Raw genomic sequence first — 19717 nt, 5'->3', positions numbered from 1 at the left:
ACTAATAAATTTTTTTTGCAAATTGGCCGATGTTAATTTATCATGAATTTAGATAATACATTTTTAAGAAAGCTAGTTTTTTTTTTTTTTTAATCAAACAGATGAAAAATTAAAAAAGATATTTTCCATACAAAATTTTTCTCAAAAAACTCTTTTTTATGCTCTTTTGACGAATCAAACACACCCTAAGTATTTATTGGGCAAATTTTGAATTTTAGAGAGGCAGATTTGAAAATTTAGAGATATTCGAAAAGTGGGTTTGCTTTCGGGAATATGTAAGATGGTGCCCCAAAATTTAAAAATTCAAAGTTTTTTCTTTTCTTTAAATCAGTTAAAAAAATATATAAACTCGGCCCAACCAAAACCCGCAGGCAGGCCACATCCAGAACGGGAACGTAAGATCTCCCCGCTACTTTCTCCGGCCGCGGTGGATAGCAGAGACAACACTGAGGCGATCTCTCTCCTCTCCTTTACAATATTTTTTTTCAAGTTTATTTTAATTCTTTTTCACTGAAATCTTTTTATTTTCTTTACGTTCTCCGGGATCCTACCGTTTCCTCCATTTCATCCAAAGCATTTCCATGATTTTTATGATGCCCATTTTTATAAATAATATAATATAAAAATAATGTTTTCCACCGTTGCTGTGAATTCGTTGTTCCTCTCAGAACTGAAAAATTTGTAGTTGTTGCTTATTTTATTTTGGAAGCCCTATTAACATTTTCACTAAAATCCACTCAATCTAAAATTAGGGTTTCTGCGCTCATAAGTAATTGTGTGATTTTGATTTGGAGAAATGTTTGAAGCAAGGAATGCGTAACGCATTGTTTAGAATATTTCTTTTGTTTCCTTTTTACTTACCATTTTTCTTTTCTTCTTTTCTTTTTTTTTTTAAAAAAAATTCACTTTCTCGATTGATGCCTCTAATGCATGTTTCGGTTTGTTCTCAACCTTTTGATTTCAACGCCATCAATGTCCGTTAAATCACCGCACGATTGCACTCTAAGTGCTCTGTTCTCCGCAGGTTCAAGTCGATATCATTTATGTAGCAGAGTTACCTTTGCGCGTCAATTTCATTTTGTCGGAGGAGTTCGACAGACGAGATGAGATAGAAGTCGGGGACCCAACTCTACGAATTGAAAGGTCGAGGACTGAACTGAAACTTCACTAAGAGATTGAGAATCCCTGGAACAGTTGTTGTGCTTCGTGCTTTTTAATGATATATGTTCTCACAGTCAGTATTCTTCAGTATAATCCGCTTTGGTGATGCAATATAGCTGTTGCTTGGATTGCTAGAGTCCCAAATGCGATATGGAGAAAACTATTAAGGTGGAAACGGTCGAGAGCTACAGTCAGGTTAGCATCACCATACTCTCATTTCTACTAGCCCAATTACGTACATCTTCGGCTAAGTCACAAAACACTCCCCTATACTTTAGCCCGTCTATCCTGCGTATAAAATTACTTCAGTTTCATCCCTGGACTCTTTTTTTTCTGTCTCAAATAGGTCCAGAAATTTTGCATGATTGTTGAATTTGGATGAATTTAAACAATTTGTGTGATTGTACTCCATTGAATATCAAAATTGTCTGCTTATCGCGCATACAAATTCCACAATCATCCCAAATTTTTTGGGCCTATTTTAAACAACTGTGAAATGCAGTGTGGAAGTTGATGAACTTATTGTGTAGGTATGTAATTGAGACACAGACCAAAGCACAAGTTGATTATTTGTAATTGTGTTATATCATTTTACAGCTGTCATTGCGTAATTCGGTAATTGTCGTTTTCTTAAATAGATTACCACTTGCTATTTAGTTTCTTTACTAACAAATCAGCCAAAAATGAAATTTGGCACTTGAGTATATTATTAATGCATAATGGGTATTATGATGTCGAGTCCAGCTACTATCCTTTTAGGAGGATGGCGGCCTTCGTCTTCCTAAGTCGTTTTAAATAATAAGGATCTTGAATCGATGATCAGAATCATTAAAGTTGATCTAGAGTATTTATAATGTGTAGAAAATAAATTTCATAAATTTTAAAATTCGTTATCAATTTCATTGAAGAGTCGAAAAATGAACGGTAAAAAATGAATAACCTTGTGAAAATAGATGTTGGACTTTTTCAATTCATGATCGGTGTTATCAAACGTTATTTAAATAGTATAAAAATTTTTTTGTCAAAAATTTAATCTATTTGGATTGTTCTATGCTGTTAAACAAGCAAACGGCTCATATAGGCCGTCAAAAACTGTTGATTTTGTGATCCTTTGATTATTGCGTAAATAATTTTTAAAATTCATGAAATTTAGTTTCTGGACACTTTAAATACTTTAGATCAACTTTAATGGTTCCGATCATCGATTCGGAATTCTTATCATCTAAAACGACTTAGGAGGACAAAGGTCTTCGTCCTTCTAAAAGGATAGTACCTGGATTCTTATGATGTCTATTTTGCAGAAATTAGAAGATGATCTAAAGAAAATGGGGCTGAAAATCAAACATCATGAAGACAACCTTAAGTTTCTCAAATCTCAGATAAACAGCATTGAAGAGTCGGTTATTGATATGCAAGGTTGGTTCACTACTCTTTTGCCTATGTAACTCTTACGGCAAATGCCTTGGTGCAATTGTCAATTGGATGTGTACATATTTTTCTTTATCAAGACAAAGATGCAAAAACCAATTGAATAGTTTGAACTTCTGGACTGAATTTTACATTCTACGATAACCGTGCCAAGATACAAACGATGCTAGTGTTAGGCTCGCCTCCTACATTTTTTTTTACATTCCTGAAAGATTGATATTGCATTACCAAATCTGTGTCCTACTAACCATCGGAATTTGCTCAGTTAATCTTGGACAATATTATTCGTCAAGCACAACCGGTAAAAGCAGCAACACTTCTGCCACAGAGACTGAACAACAGACAATTCAAAATATACTCAGACAGGAGAAAACAGCAGCTGGAATAGTATGCCAGATGAAAGTTCGCCATGGATTGCAAAAATCTCAAGTAACGAAGGATGTGCTCGGTGTCGTAGCAATCCTTGGAAAAGTGCATGATGATAACCTTAGCAGGTGATCCTTTTTTCCATTCTTTCTTTCCTAAGTCTGTACATAGTATAGATACAGAATACAAGGGGTGAAACTAGTTGGATTATTTCTGTCGGATCCAGCATCTGAATCAGAGTCTCACCACATATGAGTTCTGACTTACGATTTCTTTATCTCGCTTTAAATCTGGATCTTTATTTGTCTGAAGATGCACTTTTCCTTGTATGAATATTGGTTGTAATACTCTATCAGAGTATGTAGCGGCATTCTGTTTATCAGTATTAAAGAATATAATATAGCAGTTAACAATGCGCATATTTTTCACGCTTCTTGATGAAGTGTGTATATATAGATATATATAATCCGCTTTGTGTTCCTACTGAAAATATGGTTTTCAACATCGATCCATTTATGCATTCGTATTCTGAGAAGATATAAGTATGTGAATATGGTGTCGCCGAGACTTGATCCACATCTCATCCATTTTCATCTCTACAAAATACCCTTTAACTCTGTTTCATTTCTACAAATGGTGTTCTTGACTGTTAACCAGGCTATTCTCAGAATATTTAGGATTGGAAACTGTGCTGGCTATTGTTTGCAAGACATATGAAGGTGTTAAGGCTCTTGAAAAGTATGACAAGGAGGGCATGATTGACACAAATGCTGGTCTGTATGGACTTGGGCCACCTATTGGAAGGCTCTTGAATGGAAGGTTTCTTGTGCTTTGTCTTGAAAAATTGAGGTGAGAGTTCATAGATCTTCTATTATTATTTGAATCTTCTTTTACTGAATATGATATCAAACTTCTTTTCAACGCTGCTTATATTTTAAGATACTGATGATAAAACATTACAGAATTTTTCCTTTTTTTGCAGACCGTTTACTGGTGAGTTTATGCCTGATGACCCACAACGGAAGCTTTGTTTGCTGAATCCAAGATTACCTGATGGGAAACCTCCACCTGGCTTTGTGGGATTTGCTGTAAACATGATTCATCTGGATAATATACATTTGTCTTGTGTCACAAGAAGTGGGCATGGCCTTAGGGAGACTTTGTTTTACAGCTTATTTTCTCATGCGCAAGTGTATAAAACAAGAACTGATATGCATCATGCGATTCCTTGTATAAGCGATGGTGCCATTTCTTTAGACGGGGGAATACTAAGAAAAAATGGTTTACATTACCTTGGCAGCAGGTTTGTTCAAAGTCTTCTGATTATTTCATGCATGATATTTTGTGAATGTGTTCATTTCTGTGTTTCAAGAAAGCTGTATGTTTTGCTTTTGTGTGACTTTTGTACAGTGGGTAAATGTACCACATTATGGTATAGTGGTATTCCTTGTACAAGCCGTATGTTTTACTTTTTCATTTGCCAACTAGATGGAGACTGTAGAAGCTTTAGGCTTTTTATTTGCCACAAACCTAGTTGCTGCTTCTCAAAGTAGATAAGCTATTTACCGGTATCGTTTGTATTTTTAATTTACAAGCATCACGAGACAATAGGGTATTTACCCTTTTGTCAGCATGTTACATCAAAATGACCTAATACGATTGATTTGTATCTTGATTTTGATAAGCCTATTTTTTATAGGAAACATGTTGAGGTAAAATTTCCATTAACCCACGGCATCTCAAATATTCCTGCAAATATTGTCGAAATTGAGGAACAAATGAAGCTTTGGAACTGGCGAGAGGAAAGGCTTCTTGAAGATATGAAAAGAGAAGAAGCATTACTAAACCATGCAAAGAACTTGTTCCGCCTTCAAAGCCAAGAACTAATGGACTACCTTTCTCAGTCAGCATTGAGACAGGTATTTTGTTTGCTAAATTTGTCTATCGTCTATAATTATTGAGTTGTTGAAATTTCAAATCGTAATTTAGCATGGCTTCTCGTACGCACGAAAAGATTTGATAAATAACTAGTAGCTTAGTGAATGTTTGAAGCCCTCATAGATGTTGGCTAAGATGTTTGCTTGGTAATTGACCTCATGGAGAGTAAATGACCAAAAGGTGCTACTTAAAGACAACGGATTCTGAATGACAAAGAACATAAGAAGACGATCTATCATATATCAGTTAATTATGGAGTCTGTTGGTGAGTGGTCTGATATGATTGACAAGGTATAAGATTATAGTTCGGGCAATATAAAATGAAGTAATGACCAAGTTTAGTACCTTTCGGTCTAGAGAAAACAACATAAGAGTGCTCACATTGTTGATGTTTGGCATGATCTTTTTGCGATGTATGTAGTGTGTTGCAGCGATTTGAATTTTTTTGTTTCCAAAGCAACTGTATTGTTCTTTCGAATGATCTCAATTTTTTTTTTTTTTTCTGCTAAGAGAGGTTTCATTTTCTGGAATCATCTAATAACCATCGAGTTGTGTCTACAAGATACGTAGAAAGAGAAATTGTTTCAAAAAATAACAATAACAAAATGGTTGTTAAGCTACTAAGTAACTCCTATGTTCTACTGTGTATTGATACCTGCACAAAATTTTAGTACAGATTTTAATAGATTGTCATAAATTGGACTTTTTGTTCCTTCAGGAATGCGCATGTTCAGTAAATAGGAAGCAATGACTCATTCAGATTTGGGGCTACACCTCTATATTGGCTTGAGTTTCCAAAGCTTCTGACGTTCTCGCCTGCGCCAGAAGAACTTTATGCCTTACACTATTCAATAGGCTGGAAGGGAGTCTACATGCCCCATTTTGACGAGTTGTTTTCGCCTTTATTCATGGTCTTTTATCTTGTCGCAGTTGCTATTGTTTTCTTTTTACTTTTCCTTTCTTAGAGGGCGGATGGTTTTTGAGGGAAGCAGACATCAGGTGTGACAAAGGGGTATGAAATTAAGGAGAATGGAGTCATACAGCTACAATATAGACCGGAAAATTGGTTTGTTGATCGACATAAATCGACCTACCAATATTGGAATTACTTCTTTCGCGACCATCTTAACTGGAAAAGTTACGAAATCATTGGACAGAATGATTGTCAGTATCAGTTGTTGCGAATGCAGGCTAATTTTTTGACATCTTTGTTGCTATAGCAGTCAAGACTTTGGGTGGCTAAATTTTTCCCTTCTGGGAATTATGCTAAATTTTACCGTGGTAAAATTTATTTTTGTATCTTCTAGTAATCTCTGTATTTGTTCTTACCACTCGCCTGGTGATCTCTCTTTGCTGCACTTACAGTGTAAAGCTATGTTGAGGGGAATTAAAATAATTTCTTGCCAAAACAACCTTTTGGTGAAAGTAGTTCTTGCAAAAAGTGTTGTTTCACCTGCACATTCACCTCTTAAAAAGAAAAGGATAAATTTCAATTTGTCATCCCTGTGATTTAGCTCGTTTTTACTTTGTCATTTCAGGATTTTAAAAGTCTTACTTTACCCTCATGTGGTTTAGCTCATTTTCGGTTTGTTACTTCATGGTTCTTATAGTTTCCATACTTTGTTACCATGTGGGTTTTTTTTTTTTTTTTTTTTTTTTTTTTTTTTTTTTATTTCGTATAAATTTCTTTGATAAAATAAAAATGAAGTGACAAAAGGTTAAAAGTGAAACCACTATGGGTTGGTAAAGTGAAAAAATAAATTAAATTATAGGGGAGTAATTTAAAGTTTACTCTAAAAAGAAATAATACTATTTTTGTGGATAATCTCATCATTTCATATATATAATCACAAAATATACAAGGCCAACTTGCATAAACAATCCACTATTTTTGGGCTGTTGCAAAACCAGGCCTCTTTCTCTCTCCTCTTCTTTTCTCTCGTTTATTTTTTTTTTCCTCTCGCCGAAGAAAGCAACGGAGGCAGAGGGGGAGGCGGAAACAGCCCGTCTCGCCTCTCACCCTCATGCTCTCGCCCTCGCCCTTACCCTCACTCGTGCACCCCCCACCTTCCTCGCACTTCTCACATCGCGCGACAAAAAACCTTCCTCGCCTCCAACCCTGCCAAGGCCGCGCCGCTATTTTTTTTTTTTGCTTTTTTCTTTTCTTTTCTTCTCCGACTCTTCTCCACCGTCTCCGACAACGACGTCTCTCTCGCCCTTCCCCGCCTTCCTTGTCCTCTCCCTCTCCTTTCTCCTCTGCCGCCTCCGACAATAATGCATCTTCGCCAACGCCGACACCGTGGAGGTCGCTGCGGCGCTGCAGCCTCGGAGCGGGGAGTCCTTAGCGGTGGCGTCGCCAACGCCGTGGCCGTTGGTAGAGAGGGGTGACAAAAAAAAATTATAGAAGAAGCAAGAAAAAAAATAAAGAAAAAAATTATAGAAAAAGAAAGATGAAGATGAAATTGCACCGTTAAAGTAAAATTATACTGTTTTAAAAAAACGTTGCACTATTATGGACATAAGTTGTACTATTTAAGATGTAAACTGTAGCTTTAGAATGAAAATTATACTCTTTAAACAAAAATTGCACTCTTTGAGAGATATTTACACTGTTTCTCCTCTTATTGCACTTTTTTAGATGTAAACTGCATACATTAAGATAAAAGTTACACTCTTTAAACCAAAGTTACACTCTTTGAGAGATATTTATACGGTTTCTCCTTTTGTTGCACTCTTTGAGATGTAAACTGCACCCCTTTAAGAGATATTTATACTGTTTTTCCTCTTGTTGCATTATTTTTCCTCTTGTTGCACTATTTCTTCTCTTATTACACTATTTTTCTCTTAAACTGCACCCTTTAAGAGGAGAAACAGTGTAACAAGAGGAGAAACAGTGTAACAAGAGGAGAAATAGTGCAACAAGAGGAGAAATAGTGCAACAAGAGGATAAACAGTGTAACAAGAGGAGAAACAGTATAAATATCTCTTAAAGGGATGCAGTTTATATCTCAAAGAGTGCAAGAAGAGAAATAATGTAAATATCTCTCAAAGAGTGCAATTTTTGTTTAAAGAGTGTAACTTTCATCTTAATGGATGCAGTTTACATCTGAAAGAGTGCAATAAGAGGAGAAACAGTGTAAATATCTCCCAAAGAGTGTAATTTTCGTTTAAAGAGTGTAATTTTTATCTTTAAGCTGTATTTTACATCTTAATAGTGCAACGTTCTTTTAAAATAGTGCAATTTTATTTTAACGGTGTAATTTCATTCTCATCTTTCTTTTTCTATAATTTTTTATTTTTATTTTTTTTCTTACTTCTTCTATATTTTTTTTTGTCACCCGTCTCTGCCAGCGCCGGCGACAACGCTTCTAAGAACCCCTGCTCCGAAGCTGCAGCGCCGTAGCGACCTCCACGGTGTCGGCGTCGGCGAAGATGCGTCGTCGTCGAAGGCGGCAAAGGAGGAGGGAGACGGAGAGGATGAGAAGGGCGGGGAAGGGCGAGAGAAGCGTCGTCGTCAGAGATGGTGGAGGAGAGTCGGAGAGGAAGAAAAAAAAAAGAGTTGCGGCGCGGCCTCGGTGGGGTCAGAGGTGAGGAAGGTGGGGGTGCGCGGGTGAGAGCGAGGGCGAGGGCGAGAGCATGAGGGTGAGAGGCGAGACGGGCCGTTTCCGCTTCAGCCTCTGCCTCCGCTGTCTCTTCAACAAGAGAAAAAAAAAATGAACAAGAGAAAAAAAGAGGAGAGAGAAAGAGAAGAGAGAAAAAATAATAAGGGTATTTTGGTCAGACGGCTGAAAAAACGAACCGAATCTGCAAAAACGAATAAGGTGACCCGGTTTTGCAAAAGCCCAAAACTAGTGGATTTTTTATGCAAATTGGCCAATATACAAAACCAATCTCCAATGTTAATAACTGAACAAAAAACTTGTTGCTGCACCATCCTCAACTAGCCTTACAAATTAGAACAAGCAAACACGCCTCCTGTGACCGTTTAACTCCACGCATTCCTAATTATGTCGTATTTGAAACCACATCAAACTTAATACCCCAAATACCCTTGGCAGGGCTCGGGATGAAAAGGGATCCGGGTTGGTGGAGCTCTCGTCTTGATTCGTGCCGGGCAGTTAGTGCGAATATAAAATATAGAAAAATATAAACCCGTCTCGAACTCGTTCAGATCTGCCAAATAAATGAAACAAGAGGCTGGAGAATTTTTCTCGATCAGTCAAAAATCTGCTAAAAATCTGCTAAAAATCTGCTCTTATCCCAACCCTTTCCGAATGAAGCGATAAGTCGGAGCAAAAATAAAATTAAAATTAATTGGTTCTGATTCCGTCTCGACCAGACAAGAAATAGAGCGGGATGTCACGGACTTAACGATTTTGTTCACAAAGCCCGTGCGGCGTCCGCCTTCCTGCTCGAAGATGGGCAAGCCTACTTCTCTACTTGCTAAGTTAGAACCTACTCGCCCAAGACGAAGAAAGCTCTTCTATTATTTTGAAGTAGAGAATACAAATGAGGATTCTGAGTTGAGGGAGATGGAGGCCACAACTATTTAAAGGCCACTCGCCGCCCATAAAGCAAATGGAAAGGTGCCAAGTGGCATAAAGATACAAGCCAAAATGGGAGGCTACGAGCTCCTAAAAGTCCTAATAAATAAGCTTTCTAGAAACAAAAAAACTCTAAGAGACTCCTCGGTTCTTGCACCATCAATCTCGAGGTTTGCAGAGAAGCTTCTAGAAGATCTTGGCAAAACCTCCGACAGATATCCACTTTGAAGTTCGGGTGATTGCAAAGAGAAATCTCGGAGAAAATTTTTAAGTCCTAACAATCTCCCCCACCTATTGCGCAGACGCCCTCGTCGCGCGTTGGTGTTGGAAGTCATCGATTAGCTTCTGATACCAACTGTCACGGACTTAACGATTTTGTTCGCAAAACCCGTGCGGCGCCTGCCTTTCTGCTCGAAGATGAGCAAGCCTACTTCTCTACTTGCTAAGTTAGGACCTACTCGCCCTAGACGAAAAAAGCTCTTCTATTACTTTGAAGTAGAGAATACAAATGAGGATTTTGAGTTGAGAGGGGTGGAGGCCACAACTATTTAAAGACCACTCGCAGTCCATAAAGCAAATGGAAAGGTGCCAAGTGGCATAAAGATACAAGCCAAAAGAGGACTACGAGCTCTCAAGAGTCCTAATAAATAAGCCTTCTAGAAACATAGAAATTCTAAGAGACTCCTCAATTTATGCGCCATCAGTCTCGAGGTTCGCAGAGAAGCTTCTAGAAGATCCTGGCAAAACCTCCGACAGATATCCGCTTTGGAGTTTGGGTGATTGCAGAGGAAAATCTCGGAGAAAATTTTTAAGTCCTGACAGGGAGGTGGGGAACCTGTCCCGCCCCCGGATCCGCCCTATTTGCATCCCTAAGCAGGGCACTAGGACCTAACTTGATGGTTATTACCAACCTTCTTTTATAAGAGGTATTCGGATCGAACCCCAGCATGCCTGCAATTCACAGAAAAGGAAACAAGGAAAAAGAAAAGAGAGAAAAGTATTTCTGAAATGTGCAGCTAATTTTCTGCTATTAAATGCTAAATGTGGACTTGACGGTTAAGAAAATGCATGAATAGTTTTTTTTTTTGAGAGAGATAGGTAGCACGCTACCCGCTTCATTTATTTCATTTAGAAATAAACTTAGCTAGAAATGTGAATCAACTGGNGCGGTTTAGCTCATTTTCAGTTTGTTACTTAATGGTTCTTATAGTTTCCATACTTTGTTACCATGTGGTTTTTTTTTTTTGTTTTTTTTTTAACTTTGTCATCCTATTTCGTATAAATTTCTTTGATAAAATAAAAATGAAGTGACAAAAGGTTAAAAGTGAAACTACTACGGGTTGGTAAAGTGAAAAAATAAATTAAATTATAGGGGAGTAATTTAAAGTTTACTCTAAAAAGAAATAATACTATTTTTGTGGATAATCTCATCATTTCATATATATAATCACAAAATATACAAGGCCAATTTGCATAAAAAATCCACTAGTTTTGGGCTTTTGCAAAACTGGGCCACCTTTTTCTTTTTTGCAGATTCAGTCCGCTTTTTCAATAAATTGACCAAAATACTCTTATTACTTTTTCTCTCTCCTCTTTCTCTCTCCTCTTTTTCTCTCGTTCTTTTTTTTTTTCCTCTCGCCGAAGAAATCAACGGAGTCAGAGGCGGAGGCGGAAACGGCCCGCCTCGCCTTTCACCCTCATGCTCTCGCCCTCACCTTTACCCTCACTCGCGCACCCCCTACCTTCCTCGCCTTCTCACTCGCGCACCCCCTGCCTTCCTCGCCTTCGACCCCACCGAGGCCGCGCTGCGACTCTTTTTTTCCCCTCTCCGACTCTCATCCACCGTCTCCGACAACGACGTCTCTCTCGCCCTTCCCCGCCTTTCTTGTCCTCTCCCTCTCCTTCCTCCTCTGCCGCCTCCAACGACAATGCATCTTCGCCAACGCCGACATCGTGGAGGTCGCTACGGCGCTGCAGCCTTGGAGCGGGGGGTCCTTAGCGGCGTCGTCGCCGACACTGGCCGTTGGCAGAGAGAGGTGACAAAAAAAAAATTATAGAAGAAGCAAGAAAAAAAAAAAATAAATAATTATAAAAAAAGAAAGATGAAGATGAAATTGCACCGTTAAAAAAAAATTATACTGTTTTAAAAAACACGTTGCACTATTATGGTCATAAGTTGTACTATTTAAGATGTAAACAGCAGATTTAAGATGAAAATTACACTCTTTAAACAAAAATTGCACTCTTTGAGAGATATTTACACTGTTTCTCCTCTTATTGTACTCTTTCAAATATAAACTGCATATATTAAGATGAAAGTTATACTATTTAAACTAAAGTTACACTCTTTGAGAGATATTTATACGGTTTCTCCTTTTATTGCACTATTTGAGATGTAAACTGCACCCTAAGAGATATTTATACTGTTTTTTCTCTTGTTGCATTATTTTTCCTCTTGTTGCACTATTTCTTCTCTTATTACACTATTTTTCTCTTAAACTGCACTCTTTAAGAGGAGAAATAGTGTAACAAGAGGAGAAATAGTGCAACAAGAGAATAAACAGTGCAACAAGAGGAGAAACAGTATAAATATCTCTTAAAGGGATGCAGTTTACATCTCAAAGAGTGCAAGAAGAAGAGAAACAATGTAAATATCTCTCAAAGAGTGCAACTTTTGTAGAGTGCAATAAGAGGAGAAACAGTGTAAATATCTCCCAAAGAGTGTAATTTTCATTTAAAGAGTGTAATTTTCATCTTTAAGCTGTATTTTACATCTTAATAGTACAACGTTCTTTTAAAACAGTGCAATTTTATTTTAACGGTGCAATTTCATTCTCATCTTTCTTTTTCTATAATTTTTTATCTTTATTTTTTTTCTTACTTCTTCTATATTTTTTTTTGTCACCCGTCTCTGCCAGCGCCGGCAACAACGCCGCTAAGAACCCCTGCTCCGAAGCTGCAGCGCCGCAGCGACCTCTACGGTGTCGGCGTCGGCGAAGATGCGTCGTCATCGAAGGCGGCAAAGGAGGAGGGAGACGGAGAGGACGAGAAGGGCGGGGAAGGGCGAGAGAAGCGTCGTCGTCGGAGATGGTGGAGGAGAGTCGGAGAGGAAAAAAAAAGAGTTGCGGCGCGGCCTCGGTGGGGTCAGAGGTGAGGAAGGTGGGGGGTGCGAGGGCGAGGGCGAGAGTATGAGGGTGAGAGGCGAGACGGGCCGTTTCCGCTTCAGCCTCTGCCTCCGCTGTCTCTTCAGGGAGAGAAAAAAAATAAACGAGAGAAAAAAAGAGGAGAGAGAAAGAGAAGATAGAAAAAGTAATAAGGGTATTTTGGTCAGGCGGCTGAAAAAACGGACCGAATCTGCAAAAACGAAGAAGGTGACCTGTTTTTGCAAAAGCCCAAAACTAGTGGATTTTTTATGCAAATTGGCCAATATACAAAACCAATCTCCAATGTTAATAACTGAACAAAAAACTTGTTGTTGCACCATCCTCAACTAGCCTTACAAGTTAGAACAAGCAAACACGCCTCCTGCGACCGTTTAACTCCACGCATTCCTAATTATGTCGTATTTGAAACCACATCAAACTGAATACCCCAAATACCCTTGGCAGGGCTCGGGATGAAAAAGGATCTGGGTTGGTGGAGCTCTCATATTGATTCGTGCCGATTAGGGCAGTTAGTGCGAATATAAAATATAGAAAAATATAAACCCGTCTCGAACTCGTTCAAATCTGCCAAATAAATGGAACAAGAGGCAAGATAATTTTTCTCGATCGGTCAAAAATCTGCTAAAAATCTGCTCTCATCCCAACCCTTTCCGAATGAAGCGATAAGTCGGAGCCAAAATAAAATTAAAATTAATTGGTTCTGATTCCGTCTCGACCAGACAAGAAATAGAGCGGGATGTCACGGACTTAACGATTTTGTTCGCAAAGCCCGTGCGACGTCCGCCTTCCTGCTCGAAGATGGGCAAGCCTACTTCTCTACTTGCTAAGTTAGGACCTACTCGCCCTAGACGAAGAAAGCTCTTCTATTATTTTGAAGTAGAGAATACAAATGAGGATTCTGAGTTGAGGGAGGTGGAGGCGACAACTATTTAAAGGCCACTCGCCGCCCATAAAGCAAATAGAAAGGTGCCAAGTGGCATAAAGATACAAGCCAAAATGGGAGGCTACGAGCTCCTAAGAGTCCTAATAAATAAGCCTTCTAGAAACATAGAAACTCTAAGAGACTCCTCGGTTCCTGCGCAATCAATCTCGAGGTTCGCAGAGAAGCTTCTAGAAGATCTTGGCAAAACCTCCGACATATATCCACTTTGAAGTTCGGGTGATTGCAAAGAGAAATCTCGGAGAAAATTTTTAAGTCCTGACAACCTCCCCCACCTAATGCGCAGACGCTCTCGTCGCGCGTTGGTGTTGGAAGTCATCGATTAGCTTCTGATACCAACTGTCACGGACTTAACGATTTTGTTCGCAAAACCCGTGCAGCACCTGCCTTCCTGCTCGAAGATGAGCAAGCCTACTTCTCTACTTGCTAAGTTTGGACCTACTCGCCCTAAACGAAGAAAGCTCTTATATTACTTTGAAGTAGAGAATACAAATGAGGATTTTGAGTTGAGAGGGGTGGAGGCCACAACTATTTAAAGACCACTTGCCGTCCATAATGCAAATGGAAAGGTGCCAAGTGGCATAAAGATACAAGTCAAAAGGAGAGACTACGAGCTCTCAAGAGTCCTAATAAATAAGCCTTCTAGAAACATAGAAACTCTAAGAGACTCCTCGGTTTCTGCGCCATCAGTCTCGAGGTTCGCAGAGAAGCTTCTAGAAGATCCTGGCAAAACCTCTGACAGATATCCGCTTTGGAGTTTGGGTGATTGTAAAAGAAAATCTCGGAGAAAATTTTTAAGTCCTGACAGGGAGGTGGGGAACCCGTCCCGCCCCCGGATCCGCCCTATTTGCATCCCTAAGCAGGGCACTAGGACCTAACTTGATGGTTATTACCAACCTTCTTTTATAAGAGGTATTCGAATCGAACCCCAGCATGCCTGCAATTCACAGGAAAGGAAAAAAGGAAAAAGAAAAGAGAGAAAAGTATTTCTGAAATGTGCAGCTAATTTTCTGCTATTAAATGCTAAATGTGGACTTGACAGTTAAGAAAATGCATGAATAGTTAAAGAAGCCAAGTAATGATACATCTGACAACAAATGATATTCTAGGACAAGTGCATCGATACCGCATGTTACAATAACTAGAAAAATCAGTTACATTTGAATGCCACAGCTGCAATTAGAAATGGTACTGCTCTTTCTTTCAGCATTTGAAAAGGCTTATCTCCACTGAACTCGAGCACTGATGAAATATAGTAGCCGCGTCGCGCGCATTCGCCACGTCATGGATGGAGAAATTTTCTGGTTAAAACTTCGCCAGAAACACGAGACTGATTGTGCTCTTAGCCCTTCAATCTCTCTGGGCCTTGCTTCTTTTTGCTGCATCGGTTTAAGATAATGGTTTGTCAAAACACAACATTGTTAAGAAGCTAAAGAATTATTATAGCTTTTACAGCAAGTAGGCAACAAATTATATCAGCTGTTAATAGTGAAATATATTTACCTGCTTCAGACCAGTTATTTTCAGTTCAATTACGTAGCTGATTAATCTAATCATGAGATGAATACTCTTAGCTATGTCTAAAACTAGTTTTATATCACAATTTAACCTCAACTTTGGCCTTAAATATCTTCTTAACCTTGTACTAGTAAACTGAAACACAAAAATCATTTAACAGAACGACTTGAATGGTCATCAAGGAAAATTAGATTTTTTTTTTTTTAACCTATGGAAAATTAATCTTTTGGATGGCCGGGGATGGAAAGCAAGGGACCTGAAGCATTTAAACTAAAAGTTCAGGGCCCAAGCCAAAATATGAGAATAGTATAGGGACTATCCATGTATTTCACCCTTTAAAAAAGAGCAAAGTTGTTTTAGTCCGTTAATGCTCGACCAGCAAAGACGGTAACCCGAAAGATCAAGAAAAAACTAAGAATAAGTTGTAAGACAAATTATATACCTCGATTTAACCTTATCAGTGCTTTCCATCTTTATATCTCTCTTCCCTCTTCCAAATGCAACTTCATCCATGCTTTGACCGCGCCGCCTATATCTTCCACCAGAAGCCAAAAACCCCGGGCATGGTCTGAAGGCCTTTATAGGCCACCAGCCAAAGCCGGGAACAGTTGCCATTCCACCTTGGATCCTCCCCTCGCCATTGCAGCCCTTCTCGATTTCCTGTCTGCCGCAGGCCTTACAACCCCTTGTAACAAAGCCTACATAATCAATACTTACAATCTAAATAGCTTCTACTTCAGTTTGCTCACAGAATGTGACTTTATATTATAAAACATGAATAACTAATCAATGGAAAGCAAATCATTTATAGAGTCTTGCAGAAGGGTAGGACTTGTGACAAATTCTCCCTCTAATAACCATAATCAGGGTTATGTCCTTTACATGATACTTTGATATGTTTAAAAAAGTTGGTCTGTAAGCTTCCTCAAGTTCACTCAAGCTAGTCATTGTAAGTATAGCTTCTCAAGTTCACAGCACCACTATCCTCAGTTATCTCTGATTTGTCGATGATGTCTATTTTGGGTGACTATTTATCAAGATGGATGCATAATCAACCAGAATTGATAGATAATCAGAAATTGGCCGTACAACAACTATATACATGTACATTGGCGACAAATGCTGGTAATTATTGATTGATAGATGATAGATGATAGATGACAAATGCTGGTAATTATTGATTGATAGATGATAGATGATAGATGCTAGCTTTTTTATTCAATAAGCATTTTATGTGGTGTACAGCAAATTGTGAACTTTTGAGTTTTCTTTCTTATAGTAAAGAGAGAATTGTATTTAGGGTTGTTTGGTTCCTGTAAAACTATGGAAAATAGTTTTCAATGGACAAAAGTTTTCGGTGAAAAAATAGTTTTACAGTTTTTGGCGTTTGATTTGCAAGGAAAAATAGTTTTTGGACCACACTTGTTTGGATCGTAAACTAAAACATGAAAAAATTTTATTTTTTAATTTTTATTTGTTTTATGTATAAATTTGACACAAAATATAGCTTTTATGTTACGGTCAAAAAACAAAAAAATAACATACAAATTTTATTTGACATATTAAAATATGTTACATGAATTTTGGTATATAACATATGATTTGACTTGAAAATTTATTTTTTGCTTCCTTCTATATTATAATCTTATATAAAACTTTTAATAGCATATATTGTATATAATAATATGGTATGCCAGATATCACATATAATATATAGAATAATATTCTATGTAAAATCCACTGTATTGGTTATTTGGTTACATCTTAGAGAGGGAGGCAGTGCATAGAGGGGCTCCGCGATGCATAAATAGTCCACAACCTACTGTGAAACCCGTTGGGGAAAAGGCAGCATGGACTCATGTGCTATGATAGTGGACGCTTTTCCTGCGCGACCCTTTTTGTTTTCAGAAAGAGTAATTTTTCAGCAAATCTGTAAAATACTTCTATGTATCAACTAAATTTTCAAAGAAACAAACAGGTGGAAAATTGTTTTTGGAGTCGAAAATAGTTTTCAGGCTGTTGTAACGAGGATCCAGACACCCCCTTTAGCAATTTCTTCTTCTTTCTTATTCCAGCTATTCACCAATTATGTCATAGTTTAAGCTGTTTGTGATCAGATCAAGAATATTACGGAATGTCTTCTCTACGCCAAGCTGGTAGATTCTAGGGGAGGTCTGCACCAATCAAATTGAGCAGCATAGGTGGTACACTCCTTTCAATTACGGTAATCGGATTGTACGGAGATTGAAACTTGGGTCCTCATCCAGACAGAAACCACCAAAGGTGAACCATCACGAAGAAACATATACACAATAAGCCAAGTTTATCAAGCATACACTACAGAGATTTTTTGGAGGACAAGGGATCATGATAAAGGAGAAAAGCCAAAGCACTACTCCATCCAAATCAGAATATGCATCAAGTCGATACATGGCCCCATAATTCATAGTTTATGTCTAGATTGAGTCCTTTCATTGTTTTTAGTTATCGATCTTGGTTATTACAAGCCCTTTGACAGAGTCAAAATACTTTTAACAAAAACCACTAGCCAAAATAAGAAGACATAGAGTGCAGAAAACTTTCTTGAAATCAAAGAAGAAAATGGAAAGCATTTCACCAACTAAACCAAGAAAATATAGTAGATTCATGGGATATATAGATGGGCACATTGAATAGTACAACATTTTCATGCCGAAGAACATCAGAGATCAAAAGAAACAAGAAATTCAAATTAAGTATTCAGACAACTAAGAGCTCGATTCTCACATATGCTCCAAATAATACCTTGTGGAAGATGGAAATTCACGCTAGATATTGCAACCTATAAGATTAATTCTAGTTCATTGTAGGTCCTCATAATCAGGATTTTTCTGGATATTGCATTCCTCCTACGCTTTTTTCAACTTACAATGGACAAGAACCATGGATTTCTCATATTTTCTATTCAAAACTCTCCTCACGTCTTTTCTGGACTCGAAACTTTTTGATAGGGCTCAAAATATGGTCTTGAACTTAATGGGAGAAAAATTAGAAAAAACTAGAATCCCAGCAGGAATCTAAGGTCACGACCTCTTGTTTCAAAACCATATGAACATGATTCATTATCAGAAGTAATGCACTATCAGTAGTAATCTGATTCAGAAACCTTAGATACCTGGTTATATCGAAATAATCTATAATGCCACATAACTTGAACCAAACGCATCCTAAGAAATCGTTCATTTTGCCGGGTTACAGCATTCTAGGAATATCGTATATTTTATATTTGGAATGACAACTTTGTTACCAACTAATCAGGTTGTTAGAAACTCATGATTCCCATCAAGTGTGAGAATGACAAAAACCTCCTGATCCGTACTATTGTAAGTTCCCTACTAGTTGGTAAACCTATGGTGATTCCACAATTCACCGACACCTATTACAATTTCCCAACTCAAGTTTCATAGTTTCGGTTTGACTATTTTGAATAGAAAATATGGAGAATTCCCGGAATATTATAGACCATGAATAGAACAGCCAGTAAGAGACTCATCTAATAATAGTAAAACGGAGTAGGGACGAAAGCAAATAAGAGTTTTGAGTCTTCGTTTTCTGATGAAAGTGCAGAAAATAGATCATAATCAGCTCATTACTCATATTACGTACAAAACCAAATTAAATATTTTACAATTTGCGACTTGCGAAGGTACCTGAATTGGGGATCATCCAGGCTTAGAACGGAGGATTCAGCTTCAGGAGGAGAAACCCCATCATCCTCTGCTTCTTCTTCTTCTTCTTCTTCTTCTTCTTCTTTGGTAACAATGGAGTTAGAGATTTGAAGGGGAGAAGAGAGAGAAAACGAGAGGGTGGAGGACTTCTTCTTGGTTTGGATTTGGAAGAAGGGATGATGAGAGCGGGAAGGCAGCAGATGGTGGGGAGGAGGGAGAAGGGAGCGGTGGGCAGGCGGCAGGGAGAGGATGGCAGCCATTCGAAGTGGGTGATGGTCGGGAGGGGAAGGCAGATATCACAGGACAATGTTCTTGAGAAATTAAAAATAAATAAATAAATATATAAATATAAATAATCTATTAATTAAATGTAAGGAAACTGAGTTTCTTTATACGTGGTGCAAAGGGCGAAGCGGGAAGGGGTGGGGAGGGGGGCTGGGCCCCACCTCTTTTTTATACTTTTTTAATTTTTAATTTTTTTTCTATTGATTTTAAAAAGCAAATTTTTTTAAAAAAATATCTAATCTAATTTTTTTCTCTTATTATAAATATTTAAAATAGATACGTACTTTTAAATAGTTTAGATTACATATATTAAATATAAATTTTAATTTTATAATATTGATCATTTAGATATAAATTGTATAACAAAAAATAAAAGAGAGATGGATGAAGTTTAAGTTAATTATTTATTTAATAAATTTAGTTGCGAAAATTATGTGAAGTACTAATTAAATCTGTAAAAACTAACGACAAATTCAAATTTGAAGTCAAAATATCACTAACTGACTCAAACTAACATATAAAAAGGGTGGATAGTAAAAATAAAATTTTAAAAAATTGGATAGCTTATTCAAAATGATTCGCAGTTTAGAAAAGTTCTATACGTTTTTACTTTCATTGTAATATTACCCTTCAAAACTATATAGTCTGATCAGTGATCAATTTCAC

The 19717-nt window shown here is 37.7% G+C and overlaps 2 protein-coding genes across 5 annotated transcripts; one reads left to right on the top strand and one right to left on the bottom strand.

Moving 5' to 3' along the window:
* On the top strand, nucleotides 359-6204 carry LOC109716425 (protein DEFECTIVE IN MERISTEM SILENCING 3-like). 4 transcript variants are annotated; one of them, XM_020241861.1, is made up of 9 exons: nucleotides 359-938; nucleotides 1025-1143; nucleotides 1250-1356; nucleotides 2463-2577; nucleotides 2855-3083; nucleotides 3613-3804; nucleotides 3938-4258; nucleotides 4655-4874; nucleotides 5612-6204. In XM_020241861.1, exons 3-9 carry the CDS (start codon nucleotides 1312-1314, stop codon nucleotides 5642-5644), a joined length of 1155 nt encoding a protein of 384 aa, XP_020097450.1. In that variant the 5' UTR covers nucleotides 359-938; nucleotides 1025-1143; nucleotides 1250-1311; the 3' UTR covers nucleotides 5645-6204. The 4 variants fall into 4 exon arrangements, with proteins under 4 accessions (XP_020097450.1, XP_020097451.1, XP_020097452.1 ...); XM_020241862.1 differs by having other exon boundaries at nucleotides 1236-1356; XM_020241863.1 differs by having other exon boundaries at nucleotides 359-1143; nucleotides 1297-1356.
* Nucleotides 14577-19108, bottom strand: LOC109715949. Its single transcript, XM_020241194.1, has 3 exons — nucleotides 18749-19108; nucleotides 15502-15744; nucleotides 14577-14920 (listed from the first exon to the last, which is right to left on the bottom strand). The coding sequence occupies exons 1-3, from the start codon at nucleotides 19024-19026 to the stop codon at nucleotides 14884-14886; spliced, it is 558 nt and encodes a 185-aa protein (XP_020096783.1). The 5' UTR covers nucleotides 19027-19108; the 3' UTR covers nucleotides 14577-14883.

The sequence above is a fragment of the Ananas comosus genome, linkage group 10 (assembly GCF_001540865.1).
Source record: "Ananas comosus cultivar F153 linkage group 10, ASM154086v1, whole genome shotgun sequence".
In the NCBI taxonomy this organism is placed as follows: domain Eukaryota; kingdom Viridiplantae; phylum Streptophyta; class Magnoliopsida; order Poales; family Bromeliaceae; genus Ananas; species Ananas comosus.
The sequence above is the reverse complement of the archived record's forward strand: the minus strand, read 5'-3'. Positions and strand labels throughout refer to the sequence as shown.

What these genes read in the sequence shown, in the direction of transcription:
- LOC109716425 (XM_020241861.1), top strand. Translation starts at nt 1,312, where the DNA reads ATGGAGAAAACTATTAAGGTGGAAACGGTCGAGAGCTACAGTCAG. An exon ending in CGGTCGAGAGCTACAGTCAG is followed by an intron (nt 1,357 to 2,462) that starts GTTAGCATCACC and finishes TCTATTTTGCAG; the next exon opens with AAATTAGAAGATGATCTAAA. An exon ending in CTCAGTCAGCATTGAGACAG is followed by an intron (nt 4,875 to 5,611) that starts GTATTTTGTTTG and finishes TTGTTCCTTCAG; the next exon opens with GAATGCGCATGTTCAGTAAA.
- LOC109715949 (XM_020241194.1), bottom strand. Translation starts at nt 19,026, where the DNA reads ATGGCTGCCATCCTCTCCCTGCCGCCTGCCCACCGCTCCCTTCTCCCT. An exon ending in CTGGATGATCCCCAATTCAG is followed by an intron (nt 15,745 to 18,748) that starts GTACCTTCGCAA and finishes CTTTGTTACAAG; the next exon opens with GGGTTGTAAGGCCTGCGGCA. An exon ending in ACTGATAAGGTTAAATCGAG is followed by an intron (nt 14,921 to 15,501) that starts GTATATAATTTG and finishes AAACCGATGCAG; the next exon opens with CAAAAAGAAGCAAGGCCCAG.